The sequence below is a fragment of the Indicator indicator genome, chromosome 1 (assembly GCF_027791375.1).
Source record: "Indicator indicator isolate 239-I01 chromosome 1, UM_Iind_1.1, whole genome shotgun sequence".
NCBI classification, from domain to species: domain Eukaryota; kingdom Metazoa; phylum Chordata; class Aves; order Piciformes; family Indicatoridae; genus Indicator; species Indicator indicator.
Window position 1 is genome coordinate 8,152,153 of NC_072010.1, and position 19,073 is coordinate 8,171,225.

At 43.9% G+C, this 19,073-nt stretch overlaps 1 protein-coding gene across 1 annotated transcript in view; it reads right to left on the reverse strand.

The window, feature by feature from the left end:
* Positions 1 to 19,073, reverse strand: part of ME3 (malic enzyme 3) — a 141,976-nt gene that overhangs the window by 15,947 nt on the left and 106,956 nt on the right. The window contains exon 7 of the mRNA XM_054381086.1: positions 4,950 to 5,059. Within this exon, the coding sequence (XP_054237061.1) occupies positions 4,950 to 5,059 (110 nt within the window). The remainder of the gene's footprint in view (positions 1 to 4,949; positions 5,060 to 19,073) is intronic.

Consider the following 19,073-nt stretch of genomic DNA (forward strand, 5'->3'; position numbering starts at 1 on the left):
GAATCACAGAAACATTCAGGTTGGAAAAGTCCCTTGGGATCATCAAGTCCAGCTGATAACCCTACTCTATAAATTTCACCCCTACACCATATCCCCAAGCACCACATCCAAATGACTTTTAAACACATCCAGGGTTGGTGACTCAATCACCTCTGTGGGCACCCCATTCCAATGCCTGACACTCTTTCCATGAAAAAAATCTTCCTAATGTCCAGTCTAAACCTGCCCTGTTTCAGTACTGAATAAGTAACCTGCACCTGAAGAACTCACATTTGATATGTGAATATGGAGGATAACATGCTGATCGACCAGGAGAACAAACTTTTAATAGAAAAAAATAAGGTTGGAAGAGATGCCTGTAGACCATCTTGCCCTGTGTCTGCTCAAAGTGGGGCTAGGTTCAAAATGAGATTAGATTGCTCAGGGCCTTCTCAAAGGATAAAAGTCCCAAAGCTTTTCTGCACAAATTGTCCTTGTGTTCTACCATTCTCATACTGAATAACATTTTTGTTATGCCTGATCAGATAACTGAACAATAATATCAAAAGCTTTCTAATGCAGCATAAATATTTCAGCTCTGCGAGCCATGTCAAATTCCAATCACAGGTTGATGTATCTGATGCCACTTTTGCTTAACCCAGGCACAAACTGCTGCTGATTTGTTGGTTATTCAGTGCACATCTTTGAAGGCTGTGTTGGAATCATACAAAGACAGGGAGGCATGTGCTCACAGAACCCTAGTTAGGATCATAGAATGGTTTGGGTTGGAAGGGCCCTTTAAAGATCATCTAGTCCAATTCCCCTGCAGTAAGCATCTTCAACCAGAGCAGTTTGCCCAGAGCCTTGTCCAACCTGCCCTAGAATATTTCTAGGGATGGCACATCTACCACCTCACTGGACAACCTGTGCCAGTGTATCACCATCCTCATCGTAAAAAATGTCTTCCCTATATCTAGTGTAACTCTCCCCTCTTTTAGTTTAAAGCCATTACCCCTGGTCTTGTTGCAACATGCCTTGCTAAGAACTGTCCCCATCTTTCTTATAGGCCCCTTTAAATACTGAAAGGTCACAATAAGGTGTCCTCAGAGCCTTCTTTTCTCCTCCAGGCTGAACAACCTCAATTATCTCAGTCTCACCTCACAGACAGGTACTCCAGCCCTCTGATCAATTTTTTCCACTAGACTCACACAAGTTCATATCCTTCTTGTGCTGAGGACTCCAGAGCTGGACACAGTTGTCACCAGGGTGGAGCAGAGGGGTAGAATCACCTCCCTCAAACTTCCGGTCATGCTTCTTTTGAAGCAGCCCAGGAGACAGGTGGCTTTCTGGTCTGCAAGTGCACATTGTTGACTCATGTCTAGCTCTTCATTCACCAGTATCCCTAAGTCTTTCTCCACAGGGCTACTCTTTATCACATCCTCCCCCAGCTTCTATTGATAATGAGGATTGCCCTGACCCAGGTACAGGACCCTGCACTTGACCTTGTTGAACCTCATGAAGTTCACATGGGCCCTCTTCTCCAGCTCGTCCTGGTCCTTTTGGATGACATCCTGTCCCTCTGGCATGTCAACCACTGAGCTTGGTGCTGTCTGAAAACTTGCAGAGAGTTCACTTGATTCCATTGCCTATGGCACTGATGAAGATATTCAACATCACTCTTCCCATGTGAACCCCTGAGGGCCACCACTTGTCACTAAAATGTCAGAGTTGGATCTAAGTTTGAAATCACTTTTTATTTGAGTGGGGGTGGGTGATGTTCAGATGCCCCTTCCAAACTAACCTCTTCAGTGATTTTACACATTTTCTTGTAGGAAGTAGGAAGCCAGAAATGCCTTTCTCAGTCATTCACAAGCCTTGACACCTCTCTAAGACCTTCAGTTGTCTTACTTTCTGTTTATCACTGTGCACAATTAAGAGGAGCAAAGTTACAGAAGTAAGAGAAAGAGCAGGATCTAAAGCTTTCTCAGGTCCCTCCAATTTCACATGCCCGCTTCACTGTCTGCCCTGGTATTTTACTGGGAAAAAGGAAGAAGTGACAATCAATTTTCTCCCCTAGAGCTGAAACTGAAGCTGTTGCCCCTTGCATGAACTCAGACAGAGCTGGGAAAGGACTGATGTCATCACCCCCATAGAGGAAGGAGAAGCACTCCCTTAATGGGGAGCTCCTATGGGATGAGCACTTCGAGCCAGCTCCTGCTAGCTCCCAGGCTAATGGCTTTCAGAATAAGAGCGATCACCTCATCCCAGTTTGTGGTACCTGGCAGGTGTCCCACTCAGTGTCACCAGGCTGGCTAAAACTGGAAGGAGTCTGAGTCACTATAATTCTGATTGGTTAGGATGGATTTGGCAATACTGTAATTTGTATGACAAAAAAACCCAAAAGGCAGGCATTAATATTTTAGACTGCTTTCAGTTCATGTAGGCCCTGAGGCACCAAGAGTGAGGCCCAAGGGAGACTAACTGGAGTAATTTATACTTTCTTCCCACATCCGTGTGTGTAGGCACATGGTGTTCAGGGTCTCACTAACCCAGGGACAATGAGTTTTCATGAGTGGCTCAGGCCTGACCTAATTTGCACTGTTTGTGCCTCAGATGCGTTTTTAAATCAATACACTTGAAACAACTCCATCTCAGAAGCTGGGATAATTCAGGCTTCAGGAGGTCTGTTGCTGCCTGATTGGAGTAGAACAAATCAGGGTTGCTTAGACAAGCCTGTATGATTTTCATCGATCATTTAAGACAATTTGCATTGAACTCTCTCCCACTTTTTAAAAGTAGGTGAATCATGAAACACCAGCGTGTTAGAAAAAAGAAAGCCTGAGGCAAACCCAAAGAACAGGAAGGTGTAAGCGAGAAAATGGCACTTTCTACGTTTCTCATGTCATCTGGGATAGAAAAGGGTGGGTAAATCAGACTACTCATCCCAGCTTAAACTCAGTATCTGACATGACTCTAAGACAGAATTAACTGAGCAGATACAAGTTCCATCAGCTTCCCAAAGGTCTCCAAAACTCATTCCTGATTATGACCTGGGCTTGCAATCCCTTTTGCTTTCTAACAGTTACATAAAAAAGCCTGAAATGGTGACTCGCTTCCCTTGCCTCATCCCTTGCCTGTGCAAAAGACCAGCAGGATTTCTTTACTTATCTACAACTGTGAAACCAGTGCTAGCTAGATGCTTTATCTGAGAATTTAAGGGAGTTCAGTAAGAGGTATAATCATGTTGTTTTCACAGGTGGAACTTTGTGCAATTTGCAAGGACTTGACATCTCCCATGCACTGAGAGAGACATCTAACTGGGGAAAAGCATACAAGGTCCATTTTATAGTAATGCTATTTTACAGCTTCCTCCTAGATGTGGTTTGCCTCTCCAGGGAAGTAATTTCCAGGAACCATCTGAGGCATTCAACTATGGCCAAAAACACACTGTAAAATAGTCTCCTGCCTCCCACTCAGAATGTTGAATTTTGCTTTAATATCCTCTTTCTCTTCTCTCTGTCTTAGAAACCATTCCAATTCACCAAGAAACCATTCTGATCCATTCAAGTTCCCTCAAGAAAGCCTCCACGCCCACGCATCACCTGGCCTCTTTTCCTTTCAATTGATGACTCTTCTTCCACTTGCAGAGAAACTTATCTGAAATACATTTTCACATCATTGGCTTCTTAGTATAGGCTTCACCTGTCCACTTCTAGAAAACTTTGAGTTCTTGGTTCCTCCATTCAAAACTTCCATTCAAAAATGTATCTCATTTTCCAGTGTTCCTCTCTCCACTGAAAGCTTTTGTAGGTGGCAAGGACACCTAATGAGTCTTCTTTGTACAGAAGAATCTCACCTCTGAAATGCCTTAAGCCTGTCTGCTTTTAAACCCTTCAGTCCTTGAGCAGGACAGTGCATCCTGTCACACCAAACATATTCCCACAATTCAGGGTATTACTCCTTCTTATGTCATGGCACATATGAACAAGCTCTTTACACACACTGCCTAATACTGCTAGAAGGGCAGCAGATGCAGAAATAGTGCTGGAAAGTTTGTTCCCCAAAGAGCCAGTATTGCGTGAAAAATGTGACTGTCATTTCTTTCAGTCTGTTTCAAGTACGAGTGAAGATAAGCCCAACCAACTGCAAATAACTAAATCAACAAACCTTGGAAAATTCTGCATGTTGCAAGCATGACTAGACAGAAAAAGAAAAGATGAAGAGACTCACAGGAGAAGAACTGGTTATTTATAATCACTTGGGAAGATCCTGCCCCTCTTGAATAGGCAAACAGCCCTTCCAATGCTTTATAGCAAAGTCATCATAAGACTAGGATGCTACCAGGATGCAGCTTGCATCCCTCATCTCATTTGAGCAGTTCTGCTGACTACTGAGTCTCACAGGACCTGGGGGACATGCTGGTAAATAACCTCAGCTTTGCTGCTGTCATTTCTCTTTGGCACTGGAAGAGTTATGTTAACCACCCTAGGGGAGAGCATATCTGTTCTCAGATTACAGTGGAATTAGCATCCATGGAGAGGAAAGAAGCAGGTTTACCTTTTCATTTGTGCATGTAATAAGGATAACAATAGAGGGACATTTGCAGGATCAGTTAATGACCACCTGGCTTCTGGAAACAGAAAGTCTTGCATAACTGTTAAGACGTCATTATTGTTTTAGCTAAATTATAGAAAATTAATGGAACTCCCTAAATTACCTTAATAATCTCAAGCAGATGGTCAATTTTCTCCCTTGAACAATATTTCTGTAGAGAACAAATAAATCCCTAAAAACAATGGAGACTCAGTTTCCAGATTAGATGGCTGTGCTTTCCATTTTTAAGTGCTTGTGTGTAAACTCTAAAATTTATCAGACATCTGAGTATTGTATAATAAATAATCTCGTAATCTTCATCATCTTTCCTCATGACAAGGAGAAGGTTAAATTTGCATTTTAATAACAGTACTTACCTTGAATATCATCATTGAACGTACAATATCTGTTGCGGTATTTATCGAGGAGACGAAAAGCGTTGGCATTGGCAAAATCTTCAAACTGGATCAGACAATTCATGCCATACCTGCAAACAAAAATACCTGTAAATAAAAATGGATGAAAGTCTTTCCACAACATTAGATGTTATGGACTTCTTTCACCAGGACAATGTAGCTAGAATTCTAGTGCAGAGATAAACATATCGTAAGAGAAATGCACCAGAGTAACAACTGAGAGGATCACACCCTTCCCAAGGTCCACACACTCAGAAATGTGGAGTATCTAAGAATAAATTGTATTTGTAATTCAAGAGCCTCAATTAATATGTGCATTTATCTATCTATCTTCATCTTTGGACTGTTGGTATGTCAAATTTTCAGCGGTGTATTTACTAAGGAGCTTCTCAAAGTGAAGAAGATGCTCTTTTGTATTGAATATTTCAACTGTCATGGTGCAATACAGAATATCTGACTTCCAAGGAAACATCCATTAAAGAGACATCACCAAGTGCTCATTTCAACTGTAGGAGACCAAGAGATGAGAAAAAAAACCCTGCTTGTATGATCCAAGGGACCAAGTGCTTTACGGTGTGATCTCATATAGAACATTTTTGTGCTTCAGAAACATTCCTCTCCACTGAGTTGCTTTGCAGGAAACCAGCACACAGTGTCGGCTAGTGACCTGTAGAGTCAAATGACAGGAAATAATTGCAAACTTTATAAAATGATCCATTAATATCAGGGCAAGTATGTAGTTTCTAAAAACCAGCCAATAGTCAGACCGCTCTGTATCTGTACACTTTCAGCACTTTGATTAACTCTAGGCTGCATTAAAGCTTTGTGATTAATATCTAAAAAGGTTACAAGTAATCTTTTCTCTCACATAAATGTGATAGGGCAGTGGGAGACACTCAGGGAATGAATAATGCAACTATTAGCAACCACTGGGCTGCAGGCAGCTGAAAAGGTTCTAAATAGTTGCACTGTGTTAGAGACCTGAGCCTCTTCTGGGACTGTAAGCAACGCAGAGGCAGCGTCACATTACATACCTCTTATTTGGATTTTCTTCTTTTGCCACTGAAATTAGAGGTTGGGGGCATCCCTGCTTTAAACTAGAAACTGATACAGAATAAAACATGCTCCATTTGAGAACCGTGGCTCCTGTCATGACAAGCTCTTTTCTTGGCACTCACAGCGTGGGCAGTCAGGCCCTGCATTTTTTATTATTATTTCAATTTCTAGTAAGTCTGTCAGCAAGGAGACAATGATAACCACATGCATTGTGCTCCTTTATTTGTCCGTCATGAGAAACTCTCACTTCATAAACTCTCTGGTCTCAAAAAGGCAAGAGGGTTGGAACTTGATTCACATTCTCTGTGCTTGCTGTTAGAGAAGCATCAGGATGGGGACAGATTTTTTAGCAGGGCCTGTTGCAACAGTACAAGGGACAGTGGTTTTAATCTGAGAGGGGAGATTCAAACTATATATAAAGAAGAAATTTTTTACAGTGAAGGGTAGTGAAACACTGGAACAGATTGCCAGAGATGTCCCATCCCTGGAAATATTCCAGGTCAGGTTGCAAAGAATTAGCAAAGCTTTAAGCAGCCTCTGTTGATACAGAAACTTTCCCGTAACACCAATTTTATTATTTGCATCACTGAGGAAGTGACATTACTGTCTTGCTTAATAAAACCAGTGATCTCAGACAGCATTAATGTATGTGTGACCAGCTCTCCAAAGAGCATACGGGTAGGTGGGTGGGTTGCCTTGACTACAGACTCAAATTTGCAAGAGTATCAACCTGAGCACTTTTTTCTCTGTGAGCACGGACTTCTTTCCTCACTTTACAGACTTTTTTCCTCACTTTACATTTCCAGCCTGCAACATGAGACAGTGCAGCTACTCCTGTCTATTTTTGTCTTTGACAATTTTTTTTTTATTAAGCAGAGCACAAGGAAAGTATGGTGGCCCATAAACTCTTCAAAGCATGGTGGTCCATAAACTTTTCATTTATCTTCATCCCCCTCAGTATCATGGAACAGTGCTGGAATGAAAAATCTTTACACTGAGGTATTTTATGAAGATTTATTGTCTTTTTATCTGCAATATGTTCACTTAGCCTTTTAAAGTGTAAGCCACATTCTTGAGCCTACATGAGTCTTTGCATAATATGAGAACTAAAGTTCTAGAGTGATCATGGCAAGACCCTAAGACCTGGTGCTTTAAATGAAAGAAAAAATATTTAAGAGTCACAACTAAAGATGGAAATCTCTGGATGATGTTCAAACCCTAGTCCTCAAAGACTACCTGCCTTACTAATGTATTGAAAGGACTTCAAAGAACTTGTGCTGCTCAAAGTCAGTGAAATTAAACATGAATTAGGTAGTGGATACACTGAGCTATCTTAGAAATCCAGCAGTTAATGCCTGCTGCTCTTTCCTAACAGTACTTTGGTGATTGCCTACAGTGCTCCATTCTACAATAATGTGACTAGCCAGAGGTTACACTTCGAGAGGGATATGAACAATACAACTGCTGGGGCCATTAGCAGTAATATCCTTGTAAGTATCAACCTGATGAGTCAGATCTACTGTCATTCCTCCACAGCACAGTAACTCAAGATTTGTGTAACCTGTTTCATCCCAAAGGAATTCAGAGCACTCTACAAAGTATTTGGGTAGCATCCAAATGTAAAACATGGCCAGCTTGAGTCTGGAGCACAGAAGTGCTTTAATGCACTACAATGCTAAAAAATCCCTGGTTTAGGAGAGAAGGTGGAGAATACTTGTTACTGCAGAGTGAAAGGGTGGTCAAAGAGCTGATACTTGTACTGGAATTCAGCCAAGAAAATGCAGCACAGACTGGGATTTTTTCCACTCCCTTTACATATCTTATTACCCAGACAGAGTTGGTGTATAAGCACGCAGGTGTCCAGGCTGCTAACTGCAGAGAGTGCTGGAGTCTGGCACTTGGAATGGAGGATGAAGGAGACAACACCTGCGTCAGGTGTGACCAGGTGAATTTTCTCCTCAATCTGGTGGCTGAGTTTAAGGATGAAGTCACTGAGCTAAAGGATGAAGTAGCAAGGCTCAGGACTATATGGGAATGTGAAAGGGAGTTAGACATCTGGGAGCAGGCTTTGCAGACCTCCCCTGTTGAGGGAGGCGTCCCCAGAAACAGGGAGGGATAGACACAGGTCCCTGTCAGGGGAAGCAAGGGGAACCCATCCCAGCCCTCTTCCCCTCCCCCGTTGCCCTTGCACAATAAGTATGAAGCCCTGCAGGCCAAGGGCAATGTGGATTAGAGGGCTGAAGAGGAACCACCTAAAGATATACCTAAGGTAAAACCACCAACCACAAGGACTAGCACCATAAAGAGAAGGGTTACAGTTGTTGGAGACTTTCTCCTGAGGGGAACAGAGGGACCCATATGTCGCCCTGACCCATCCCATAGGAAGTCTGCAGCCTACGTGGGGTCTGGATAAGGGACACCACAAGGAGACTCCCAAAGCTGATCCAGCCCACTGACTATTACCCATTGCTAGTAATCCAGGCTGGAAGTGACGAGGTTGATAAGAAGGGCACCAGGATGACTAAAAAGGAATTCAAGGCCTTTGGACAATTGATTGAAGGGGCAGGAGCTCAAGTGGTGTTCTGCTCAGTTCCCTCAGTGGCAGGGGTGTACACTGAGAGGAACAGAAGAACCCACACCATCAACAATTGGCTCAAGGGATGGTGCCAGCAACAGAATTTTGGGTTCTTTGATCAAGGGGCAACTTTTACTGCATCTGACCTGCTGGACCTTGATGGGGTGAATTTATCTAGAAAGGGCAAGAGGGTACTAGCGTTGGAGTTGGCAGGGCTCATTGGGAGGGCTTTAAACTAGGTCTGAAGGGGGTGGGTGAGGAAATCAGTCTCCCTGGAGAGGAGAGAGTAGGACAGAAATTAGGGTTAATTGAGAAATCAACAGCCCAGCTGAAGTGCATGCACACCAATGCACACAGTATGGGTAACAAACAAGAGGAACTGCAAGTCTTGGTCCACCAGGAAGACTATGATATAATTGCCATTACAGAAACATGGTGGGACGAGTCACATAATTGGAGTACTGCACTTGGGGGTTACAAGCTCTTCAGGAGAGACAGGCGAGGGAGAAGAGGAGGAGGGGTGGCCCTGTACATTAGGGAATCTCTTGATGCCTCAGAACTTGAGGTTGCAGATGAAAGGATTGAGTGCCTATGGGTTAAAATCAGAGGGAGGCCTAACAAAACTGACATCCTGGTTGGAGTCTGTTATAGACCACCCAACCAGGATGAGGAAGCAGATGAAATATTCTATAAGCAACTAGAAGGTGTCTCAAGATCATCAGATCTTGTCCTTGTGGGGGACTTTAACCTACCAGACATCTGCTGGGAACTTAATTCAACAGAGAGGAGGCAGTCCAGAAGGTTCCTAGAGTGTATGGAGGACAGCTTTCTGATGCAGTTAAGTGAGCCTACCAGGGGTCAGGCTCTGCTTGATCTTCTATTCTCAAATAGAGAAGGGCTGGTGGGAGATGTGATGGTAGGAGGCTGTCTAGGGTTCAGCGATCATGAGATAGTGGAGTTTTCAATATCCAGGGAAACAGGGAGAAGCAGTAACAGAACCCTGACCTTGGACTTCCAGAGGGCAAACTTCAGCTTGTTTAAGCAACTTATTAGGAAAGTACTGTGGGTTGCAGCCCTTAAGAACAAAGGGGTCCAGGAGGGTTGGACCTACTTCAAACAGGAGCTCTTAAGAAGGGCCGGATGGATGAACCTGGAAACTACAGGCCTGTCAGCATGACCTCAGTGCCAGGGAAAATTATGGAGCAATCTTGGGGGCAATCACTACACACCTGAAGGATGGCCAAGGGATCAGGTCCAGCCAACATGGGATTTAGGAAGGGCAGGTCCTGCCTCACCAACCTGATCTCCTTCTATGATCAGGTAACCAGCCTGGTGGACGTAGGAAAGGCTGTGGATGTAGTCTACCTGGACTTCATCAAGGCCTTTGACACTGTCCCCCACAGCAAACTCCTGGCCAAGCTGTCAGCCTGTGGCTTGGACAGCAGCACTCTGCGCTGGGTTAGGAACTGGCTGGAGGGCCGAGCCCAGAGAGTGGTGGTGAATGGTGCCACATCCAGCTGGCAGCCTGTCACTAGTGGTGTCCCCCAGGGATCAGTGCTGGGCCCCATCCTGTTCAGTATCTTTATTGATGATCTGGATGAGGGGATTGAGTCCATTATCAGTATATGTGCAGATGACACCAAGCTGGGAGCAGGTGTTGATCGGTTAGAGGGTAGGAGGGCCCTGCAGAGAGACCTTGACAGGCTGGACAGATGGGCAGAGTCCAACATGATGGCATTTAACAAATCCAAGTGCCGGGTGCTCCACTTTGGCCACAACAACTCCATGCAGAGCTACAGGCTGGGGTTGGAGTGGCTGGAGAGCAGCCAGGTGGAAAGGGACCTGGGGGTACTGATTGACAGTAGCTGAACATGAGCCAGCAGTGTGCCCAGGTGGCCAAGAGAGCCAATGGCATCCTGGCCTGCATCAGGAATAGTGTGGCTAGCAGGAGCAGGGAGGTCATTGTACCCCTGTACTCTGCTCTGTTTACGCCACACCTTGAGTACTGTGTCCAGTTCTGGGCTCCTCAATTTACGAAGGACTTGGACGTGTCCAGAGAAGGGCCACCTGTCAACCACTACAATATATTCATACTTTTCAGCAAAAAATGAAATCTTTTGGAGTTACAAGCCCTACTCTGCAGTACTGGTTTGTTATATGGCATATTAACGTCAGGTGCAAACTCTGATATCCTTTGCTGCAGGCTGTATGTGTGCAGGCTCTATTTTTTCAGGTAAAATATTGAATTTAATTCCTCTCTACAAGCGGTTCCTCACTTCTTTCCCATAATTGATGACACTACAAGAGTAATTATTTAACACCATCCCCATATCTTCTGGTTCATTGCTGGCTGCCAGACCACCATCTGAGGACCCTGTTCTTTACCACCTCTGGAATTAATTTAGCAATTTTCTAGAGCTGGAAACAGAAAAATGAACTTTGTCAGGTCTTTCTCATAAAAAAGAAAAAAAATCACTAGTCTTTCATGGTAACGCTTGTATTTCTGTCTCATTAATTTGCATATTTTGGGGTTCTGTGCCATAAATAATAATGACCGAATTCTGGATTTCTCTCCCACACCTGCCAAAAACCTTCCTGTAAAATAGCCTCACTGGGAACTGTTTTACACAATGGTCCCATACACTCATTTTAATCTGACCCTCAGATCTTGCCTAGCAAATTAAAACTGTCACCCTAATGAAGGATGACTCTAGGAGCTAAACATGTATAATATAACAAGTGTATTGTACAATATTACTATCCCAAAATCTTTATTAAGAACTGATTCTGTTTCCTGGAAAACAAAAGAGCATAGGATTCACACGGTATTCAACATTCTACTGCTGTTCTGGTACTGTTACTATCAATCCATGTTGATAGAATCATAGAATCATAGAATCAGTCAGGGTTGGAAGGGACCACAAGGATCATCTAGTTCCAACCCCCCTGCCGTGGGCAGGGACACCTCACACTACATCAGGCTGGCCAGAGCCTCATCCAGCCTGCCCTTAAACACCTCCAGGGATGGAGCCTCAACCACCTTCCTGGGCAACCCATTCCAGGCTCTCACCACTCTCATGGGGAAGAACTTCTTCCTCATGTCCAGTCTGAATCTCCCCACTTCTAGCTTTATTCCATTCCCCCTAGTCCTATCACTACCTGATAGCCTAAAAAGTCCCTCCCTAGCTTTCGTGTAGGCCCCCTTCAGATCCTGGAAGGCCACAATAAGGTCACCTCGGAGCCTTCTTTTCTCCAGACTGAACTCTTTAAGTCTGTCCTCATAGGAGAGGTGCTCCAGCCCTCTGATCATCCTGGTGGCCCTTCTCTGGACACCTTCCAGCATGTCCATAACCTTCCTGTAATAGAGGCTCCAGAACTGGATGCAGTACTCCAGGTGGGGTCTCACCAGAGCTGAGTAGAGGGGGAGAATCACCTCCCTTGGCCTGCTGGCCACACTTCTCCTGATGCAGCCCAGGCTCTGGTTGGCTTTCTTGGCTGCAAGTGCACATAGAACCTAGGATAGAACCTAGGTTCCAGCTCCATGGAGTCTCTGGGCTGTGCTAACAGGAAAGATGCTGTTAGGAAGGTCTGTTTCCCCACGTACAGGATGATCTCTCTTGGATGAGCATGAAGTGTGGAACAGAAGAGTGAATCCCAGAAGAGGGAGGGGCTGTATTCCTGATGACATTTCTTTTAGCTTCTTCATAGAAGAGACTTTTCAACTGCCTGAACAATCTCATTATGCAATTTGGGTCTTCCGTCCTCATTTGTATGTACCTTGTTGAGTTCATCCAGCCTCATTATAAGCCATGAGGTCAGTGAGAAAAGAATTCATGAGGCAGCATTTACCATTTGAGAAGCATCTGACCAAAACTGCACAAGTCAGAACTTCAAGGGTGGCCTGAGGACCTGTGCAGTGCTTTTGCTAACCAGTTTCAAAAGGGGATTTTTGTTCACCATGAGCAGGAAGTATAGAACATTCCAAAATGTATGAAAAAACCCCAAAGAAAACCAAAAACCTTCTAGAAGATCTAGTTTCTTTATGGAAAGAACCACAGGCAGGAGGCTCCAATCGTTGTCTGAATTTAGCAATTTATAGCACAGCTTTTGGTCATCCATGATATAAGGAATCTGCTTTGATGCACTACAACTCCTATTTAAATAAAAACAGGCAGAGAAGAACCAAATTGTTCTTGCCCTCGTCCTTGGGATCCTTGATGCACCAGCAAAAAAAAGTTCCGACTTCCAAGAAAAAAGAAATTTTCCATAAAGGAGTCCATCATCAGAAAAAAATTTGTGCTTGGCAAACGATCAGTATTCAGGGTTGGAAAACCACAGTCCACTCCAATATGTTAAACAACACTAGAATCTGAATCTGGCCAGTGTCCCAAGGCAATTCTCACTGTTACACTGATCCTTGGCAGGCTTTTGGTCAGACTCAGCAGTAGTTTGCCACACAATTCCTGGCCACAGTTTAGGGACAGATTTGGTCAGGTACCTCCTCAAGAGGCCAACTGGGGTATTCAGAGAGAGAAAAGGCAAACTGTTTCCACAAGATCTTTGCAAACTGAGTTTTCAAAGCAAGAGAGGGAGAAAACCAGGCTGTTCTCCCATCTGATACCAAGGCTGGCTCAAGGCAACAAACAAGGTATGCTTTCATCTACATTAGAAATAGAGACACAACCAGCAATCTTAAATAAGTAAACACTGGAAAAAAGTACCTGTGTTCATCCCATGGAAAAGAGGTGCAAAGGCTCAGTTTTGCTATTGCAGATCCAGTTCCTTCCCACCTCTGAGTCTGCTGACAGCCCAAGTGGCAGCTGTACTGGTGAGCTCTTTGCAATAGGCAGGTTACACAAAGGCACAACTATTTCCTGAAGGCTAGAGGTTTACTACTGTCATTCATGTATGAGAAATCTTAATGCAGGACTGCACTGTTTGCATATTTTTATGTGTTTCTGGCCAAGAAAAAGAAACCCAAACAGGTAAAGAGACAACAACAAGACAAGTTTACTACTTGGAGGCATGGGGCCAGGCAAGTCACCATTGTTTACAACGAAAGCTTACAACACTTGTGTGCTTACAGGCTGCAAACAGATGTTACCCTTAGCACTGGAAAAAGCTGTTAATTTTTAAGACTTCCACATAGCTAAGAGGAAGGCAAGTTTTCCCATTAAAAAAAAAAAAGACAAAACCCAAAATTCTAGTAAATAAAAATAAAAGTTAACCTTCTTGTTCTGAATCCACTGAAAAACCCCTTCAAACTCTCACTCAGTACCATGATGTGACTTAATAGTAGTATTTATATCACTCAAGTACTGTTAAAAGGAGAGACAAAGAGATAAGTTAGAAAACATGATTGTATCTTGTTTTGAAATGGAAATTTGATGAGTAAGTTTCATTGACTGCCTGGTTAAACATAGCATGGTGAAAGTTGGACCCAAGGATCCACATCAGAGGTTGTGACTGTTATAGCAGATGTAGCAGTTGTGATGGTTGTCACGACTGAGACAAAAATGATGTTGCTCTTATGCTAGAGAGAGTGCTTTGAGCCAACAGAATGGAGTTTTGCCAAAACTTGTAGCCTTTTGTATTGTAGGCAATACACAATCTGGAATTCTGGGTCCTGGGTTTAGAAATTCCATGCCAGAGAGCTGTATCATGGACCTGCTGCCTGCCTCTCCCTGTCTTAGGCTGCAGATGATTTCTGATGGTGGGTAGCAGCCTCACTAGGTTTCTGCCAACAAAAACACAGCCACCACGCTCTGAGCCACACAACCTGCTGCAGGTTCAGTGAGTGCTAAGTCAGGGAAAGCGACCCTTGAAGCACAAAGATAGTGGGATATCCCTGAACCTTGCATTACTGGAAGCTGGTGTTATGCCAAGGATTGCATCCTGGCTATAGTCATGAGCTACTGTTAGAGACAAGATACGAGGAAAGATTGAGCCAAGATCAATCACAAAGTTCTTGGCAAAAAAAAATCTTGAAAAATCAGAGTCAACCTTTATTATAAGGCCCTGGAGCAGAAAAAAACCCCAAACAACTCTTCTGCACAGGTTATCTCATGACTTCCAAGCACTAAGACAAGTGCTAATGGCTGCTATGACCATTTTTGTGGGTTTATGCAAAATGGCATATCCTCCTTGCAGTGAGTCCAAGAGAAGATGACATATGAAGGTACAAAACTTCTTAGGAGCAGGACGTAAGCAGGAGATGCAACCCTATTAGTGCTGACCCTCAGACGTAGCCTTGAGCTACTCTCCGAATCAGAACAAGGAATAGAGCCTCTCCACTTGCCTTCCACACAAACAGATCTTCTCCAGATACATCCAGGGGGAAAGGACCTGGGGGTCCTACTGAATGGAAAATTGACCATGAGCCAGCAATGTGCTCTTGTGGCTAAGAAGGCCAATGCCATTCTGGAGTGTCTTAGAAGGGGTGTGGTTAGTAGGTCGAGAGAGGGTGGAAGTTGAGGCATAGGAAGTTCCATGTAAACATGAGGAAAATTTTTTCACTGTAAGGGTGACAGAACACTGGAACAGGCTGTCCAGGGGGTTTGTGGAATCTCCCTCTCTGGAGATATTCAAGACCCGCCTGGAAGAGTTCCTGGTGTGATTTGGTATAGGTGACCCTGCTCTGGCAGGGCGGTTGGACTGGATGATCTTTAGAGGTCCCTTCCAGCCCCTAACATTCTGTGATTCTGTGATATATCCTTCTGTACCAGCTGTTGCAAATCCAGGTGGAAAAGCACATACAGAAAGCCTAGAGCAGAGGGCTTTTCATCATCTGTAACTGCATTATCCCAAAGGATCTGAAGGCAAGGTAACAAAAGTCTATTACCACAGTGATCCCATAGCAGCACATCTGGAGGTCAATCATTCGTCAGTAGCAGAAAATCAAGCTAATATACCTAAATATTGTTCTTTGACTTTAAATGTCATCCAGTGGCTAAAAGCATACCACAGATGAGCTCATCTCACATCAAGCCAGGATAATGGGCAGTGAGGCTGGCTCTTCCTATAGTCATCATTTCTCCTTTCTGGATGGTGTCAAGAGTTTCTTGGCCATGGCAACTGAGGTAGATGGGGAAGAATATCCACATGGTATTCCCACGGAGGCTGGAGCCAGCCTATACTATTAGCCCTGCCCAGGCACTACTGATGGTGTGCAGGTCTTCCAACAGACACACAGGTGCCGAAGAGGGACTTCAGGTGTTAGCAGTATTACACAAAGGCTTTCTGGAGGTTGGTGGTACCCAGAAACGTAAGTCCAGTCTTTCAAGGATCAATTAGCTCAATTAACTACAGCATCTGAAGAAATAACATGGGGACACCTGTTCTGGTGATTTTGTTTCCAAAAGGTGCTGGTGAATTTGTGATCTATGGCCCTGGAAAACTCCTGCAACAGAGGAGGCTTGTTCTCAAGGAAACTGTACTTGCTGGAGAGCACATGGTACCTGACTTGGTATGTTTGTGGGTAAAAGTACCAGGAAGGGATTAGGCAAAGAGAAATCAGTCAGTGGGGCTGCTTTCCGTCTTCCATGTTGAGAAACTGGGAGATTAATCTGATGTCTTCTGTGCCAGATCTTCCAGGTTGATAGAAAGCTTCTGTTCCCCTGGTCACCCACTTAATAAGCACTGATGGGAAATGAAAGATGAATGAAATTATGACAGCTTGATGAGGCTTTTGAGACACACTTTGCTGGTGTGTGGAACTGTGTCTTGTAGAGTCTGAGGCTGTGTGCTCAGCATCAGCCTGCAAGCAGCTGAGGTCACCATTTGAAACAGAGGCTGGAGTGTGAGGACAGGCCACCTGTCAATACCCATGGCCACTTGGAGCCACCAAGCTGAACTGTTAGAGCTGATGAAACTACAGAAAGAGTAAATCCAATAGGGCAGATAAGAAACTGGTCTCCATTCCCTATACCAGTTTAGAAGAAAAGGAGGAGGAGAGACATTTCCAGTGGTAGTTAGCTTTGAAAGAGAGTATGAGCATTAATGCACATTGTTACTGCAGATGCTGGGCTAAAGCCCTTCAGAACCCAGAGAATGTGTCCAGCACAACGCATCTCTCATGACATTTCGATTGCAACCTCAGTTTGGTCCTAAAGGCAAGCTCCAGAAATTCCGTGGGTTACTCTAATTGTTATCCTTGGACTCTTTAGGTGCAGTCTACAAAAATCTACCAGTTCAAGAGTAAGACTGACTTGCCCTTTGCCATAGTAACAGAGGAGAGGGAAAACTGAAGCAGTGTATTTTGCATACAGAACATATTACTCATTGTGAGAAAACAGCAATTTGTCAGGCTGCTTCACTCAGTCATAGGCTAGGCTCAAGGGGCCAAATTTTGTACATAGTTGCTTCCCAAGAGGAGCAAAATACATAGCCCTGAGCCCTTCTTAAAGAGCTCAGTCATTTCATGTGTTTTAAGTGAAAGAGTAATGAATGGTAATCTAGGCAGCAGGAAAACACAGGCATCTATCCAGCTGTTTCAGAAAAGGGCTTTTCTTTCTAAAATTGCCCAGGAGTTGACTTTATTTCAAAATACTGTAAGTGCTAACTCTGAAGCCTCTGACACACTGCTCATTTCATTACTAGGTGGCTATTATGAGTCCAGGAGCCCTTTCTGCTGACTGTAGGGGTCTCCAACTATAGAAATTTGACATCTGTTTGATATTATTATTGCATTAGAAAAGTAAATCTCCACTCCCCTGGCTTTCTTGTGGGCTCTGACACATTCCACTTCAATGACAAATGTCCCTTTAGCAAGCAGTGATTTGACAGGGTGGGAGGCACTCCCGCAGTGAAACTGACAAATGGCTTCCATGAAAAGTTGAAGTACCCTGAGGAAGTAGACAGACTTTCCTCATGAATGTCAAGCTGAAGGAAACTCTCAAATTGCAATACATTTGTGTCTACCCAAAAAATTCTTCAACAAAGAACTGAATTTGGATGTGGCATCATAGACTTGCATAAGAAACCACAGCAGACTGAAGATCACAGCAGTCTGTACTCACAGGTTTTGTCACACGTGGAAGCAGGCTACAATAAAGCAGCATGTTCTTGACCTTCTGAACAATTTCTGCTTCCTTTCTTAACAGAAGTGAGAGCTCCTACTGGGTTGCATCCAGTCATTCCAGTGGAAATTTGAGAATAAATGAACCTCTTTCATGTAAGTTTGTCAAACCCAGGCTGATAGCAGGATTATTCACCAGCCCAGAGCTCAGAGAGGAGCACACTCCAACAACGCTTTAAAGTATGTTGGTGGTCAAGATCATATCATATGGTAATAGCTCCTTTCCCTCAAGGATCTCCAAATACTTTACAGATGCAAACAGAGAAGTGCAAAGTAGAATTTCCCAGCCCCGCTTTGTAAAAATACTTTTTCAGGGTTATCTGTGTTCAAGAATTTATCATGGCTAAGAGAAATATAAAAAGCTGGGACAGGGGCCCCAGGAACTTGATTCCCACTACTTGGATGAAAACATTAGACATGACATCACCTCCTCACAAGATAAGAGTTCATTGTTTCATGACTGAGTGTCTTCTCCCTTCAATACAGAGACTAGCTCATGTAAACTAAACACAGGAAAATAACAGCCAACCCTTCCTCTTCGGCATCAAGCACAGAAAAGGCAAATTGTCTCTCTGGCACTGTCACTGACATCGCAGGACTAGTGGGTGCCATGAGCTTTGCATTTAACACCACAAGCATAAATCTCAGAGCCAAATTTGTGGTGGCTGAAACCATCATCTGCATTCTCATTCTACTGTTCCCATTCTATCATCAACACCAACACTGCAATATCCCTGTGGTGTCCTGGGCAGAACAAAGTAGGACCGTTTCCTTGAAGTATTAGTTAGTGACTACAATCAAAACAAACACAACCCCTGCAAATCAGCTCTGACATCTCTTAAATCTTTTCTACTTGTAGAGCCTCTTGTGATTCCTAGCTGTGTTTTACCCATTTTCTAGCTTCCATGAAATCCTTCCCCCCAAGAAAACTCCCAAGTTTCTAACATAATACTACACCATAAACAACTGCCACTTCAATCAGGCTTTCCTATCAAATATAAAGGACAAACCAGAGGCCAAATACAAAATTATCTTCTCTGCACTCATCCTTGAGTATTTTGATCCAACAGGCAAGGCAGTGTTATTGTGTTCATACCCACAGACACAGGAGCTATAACAGTAAGTAGGCACCTGCAGCTGGGTGGGTTGATGTACTTTCTGGTCATTGTACAGGACATGTCTACACTATGCTGCTGAACAGCAAAGGAGACACTCCTGTATTAGCAGCATTGCTGCACAGAGCCACCACATCAACAGCTGCTGAAATTCTCCATGACACACTCATTCCTCTCAAAACTTGGTTGATCAGCTGTGACTGAAGGACATGCTGGATCTTCACCATTTCAGTCCCTATTTCCTAGCCATTTGGGCAGTCAAA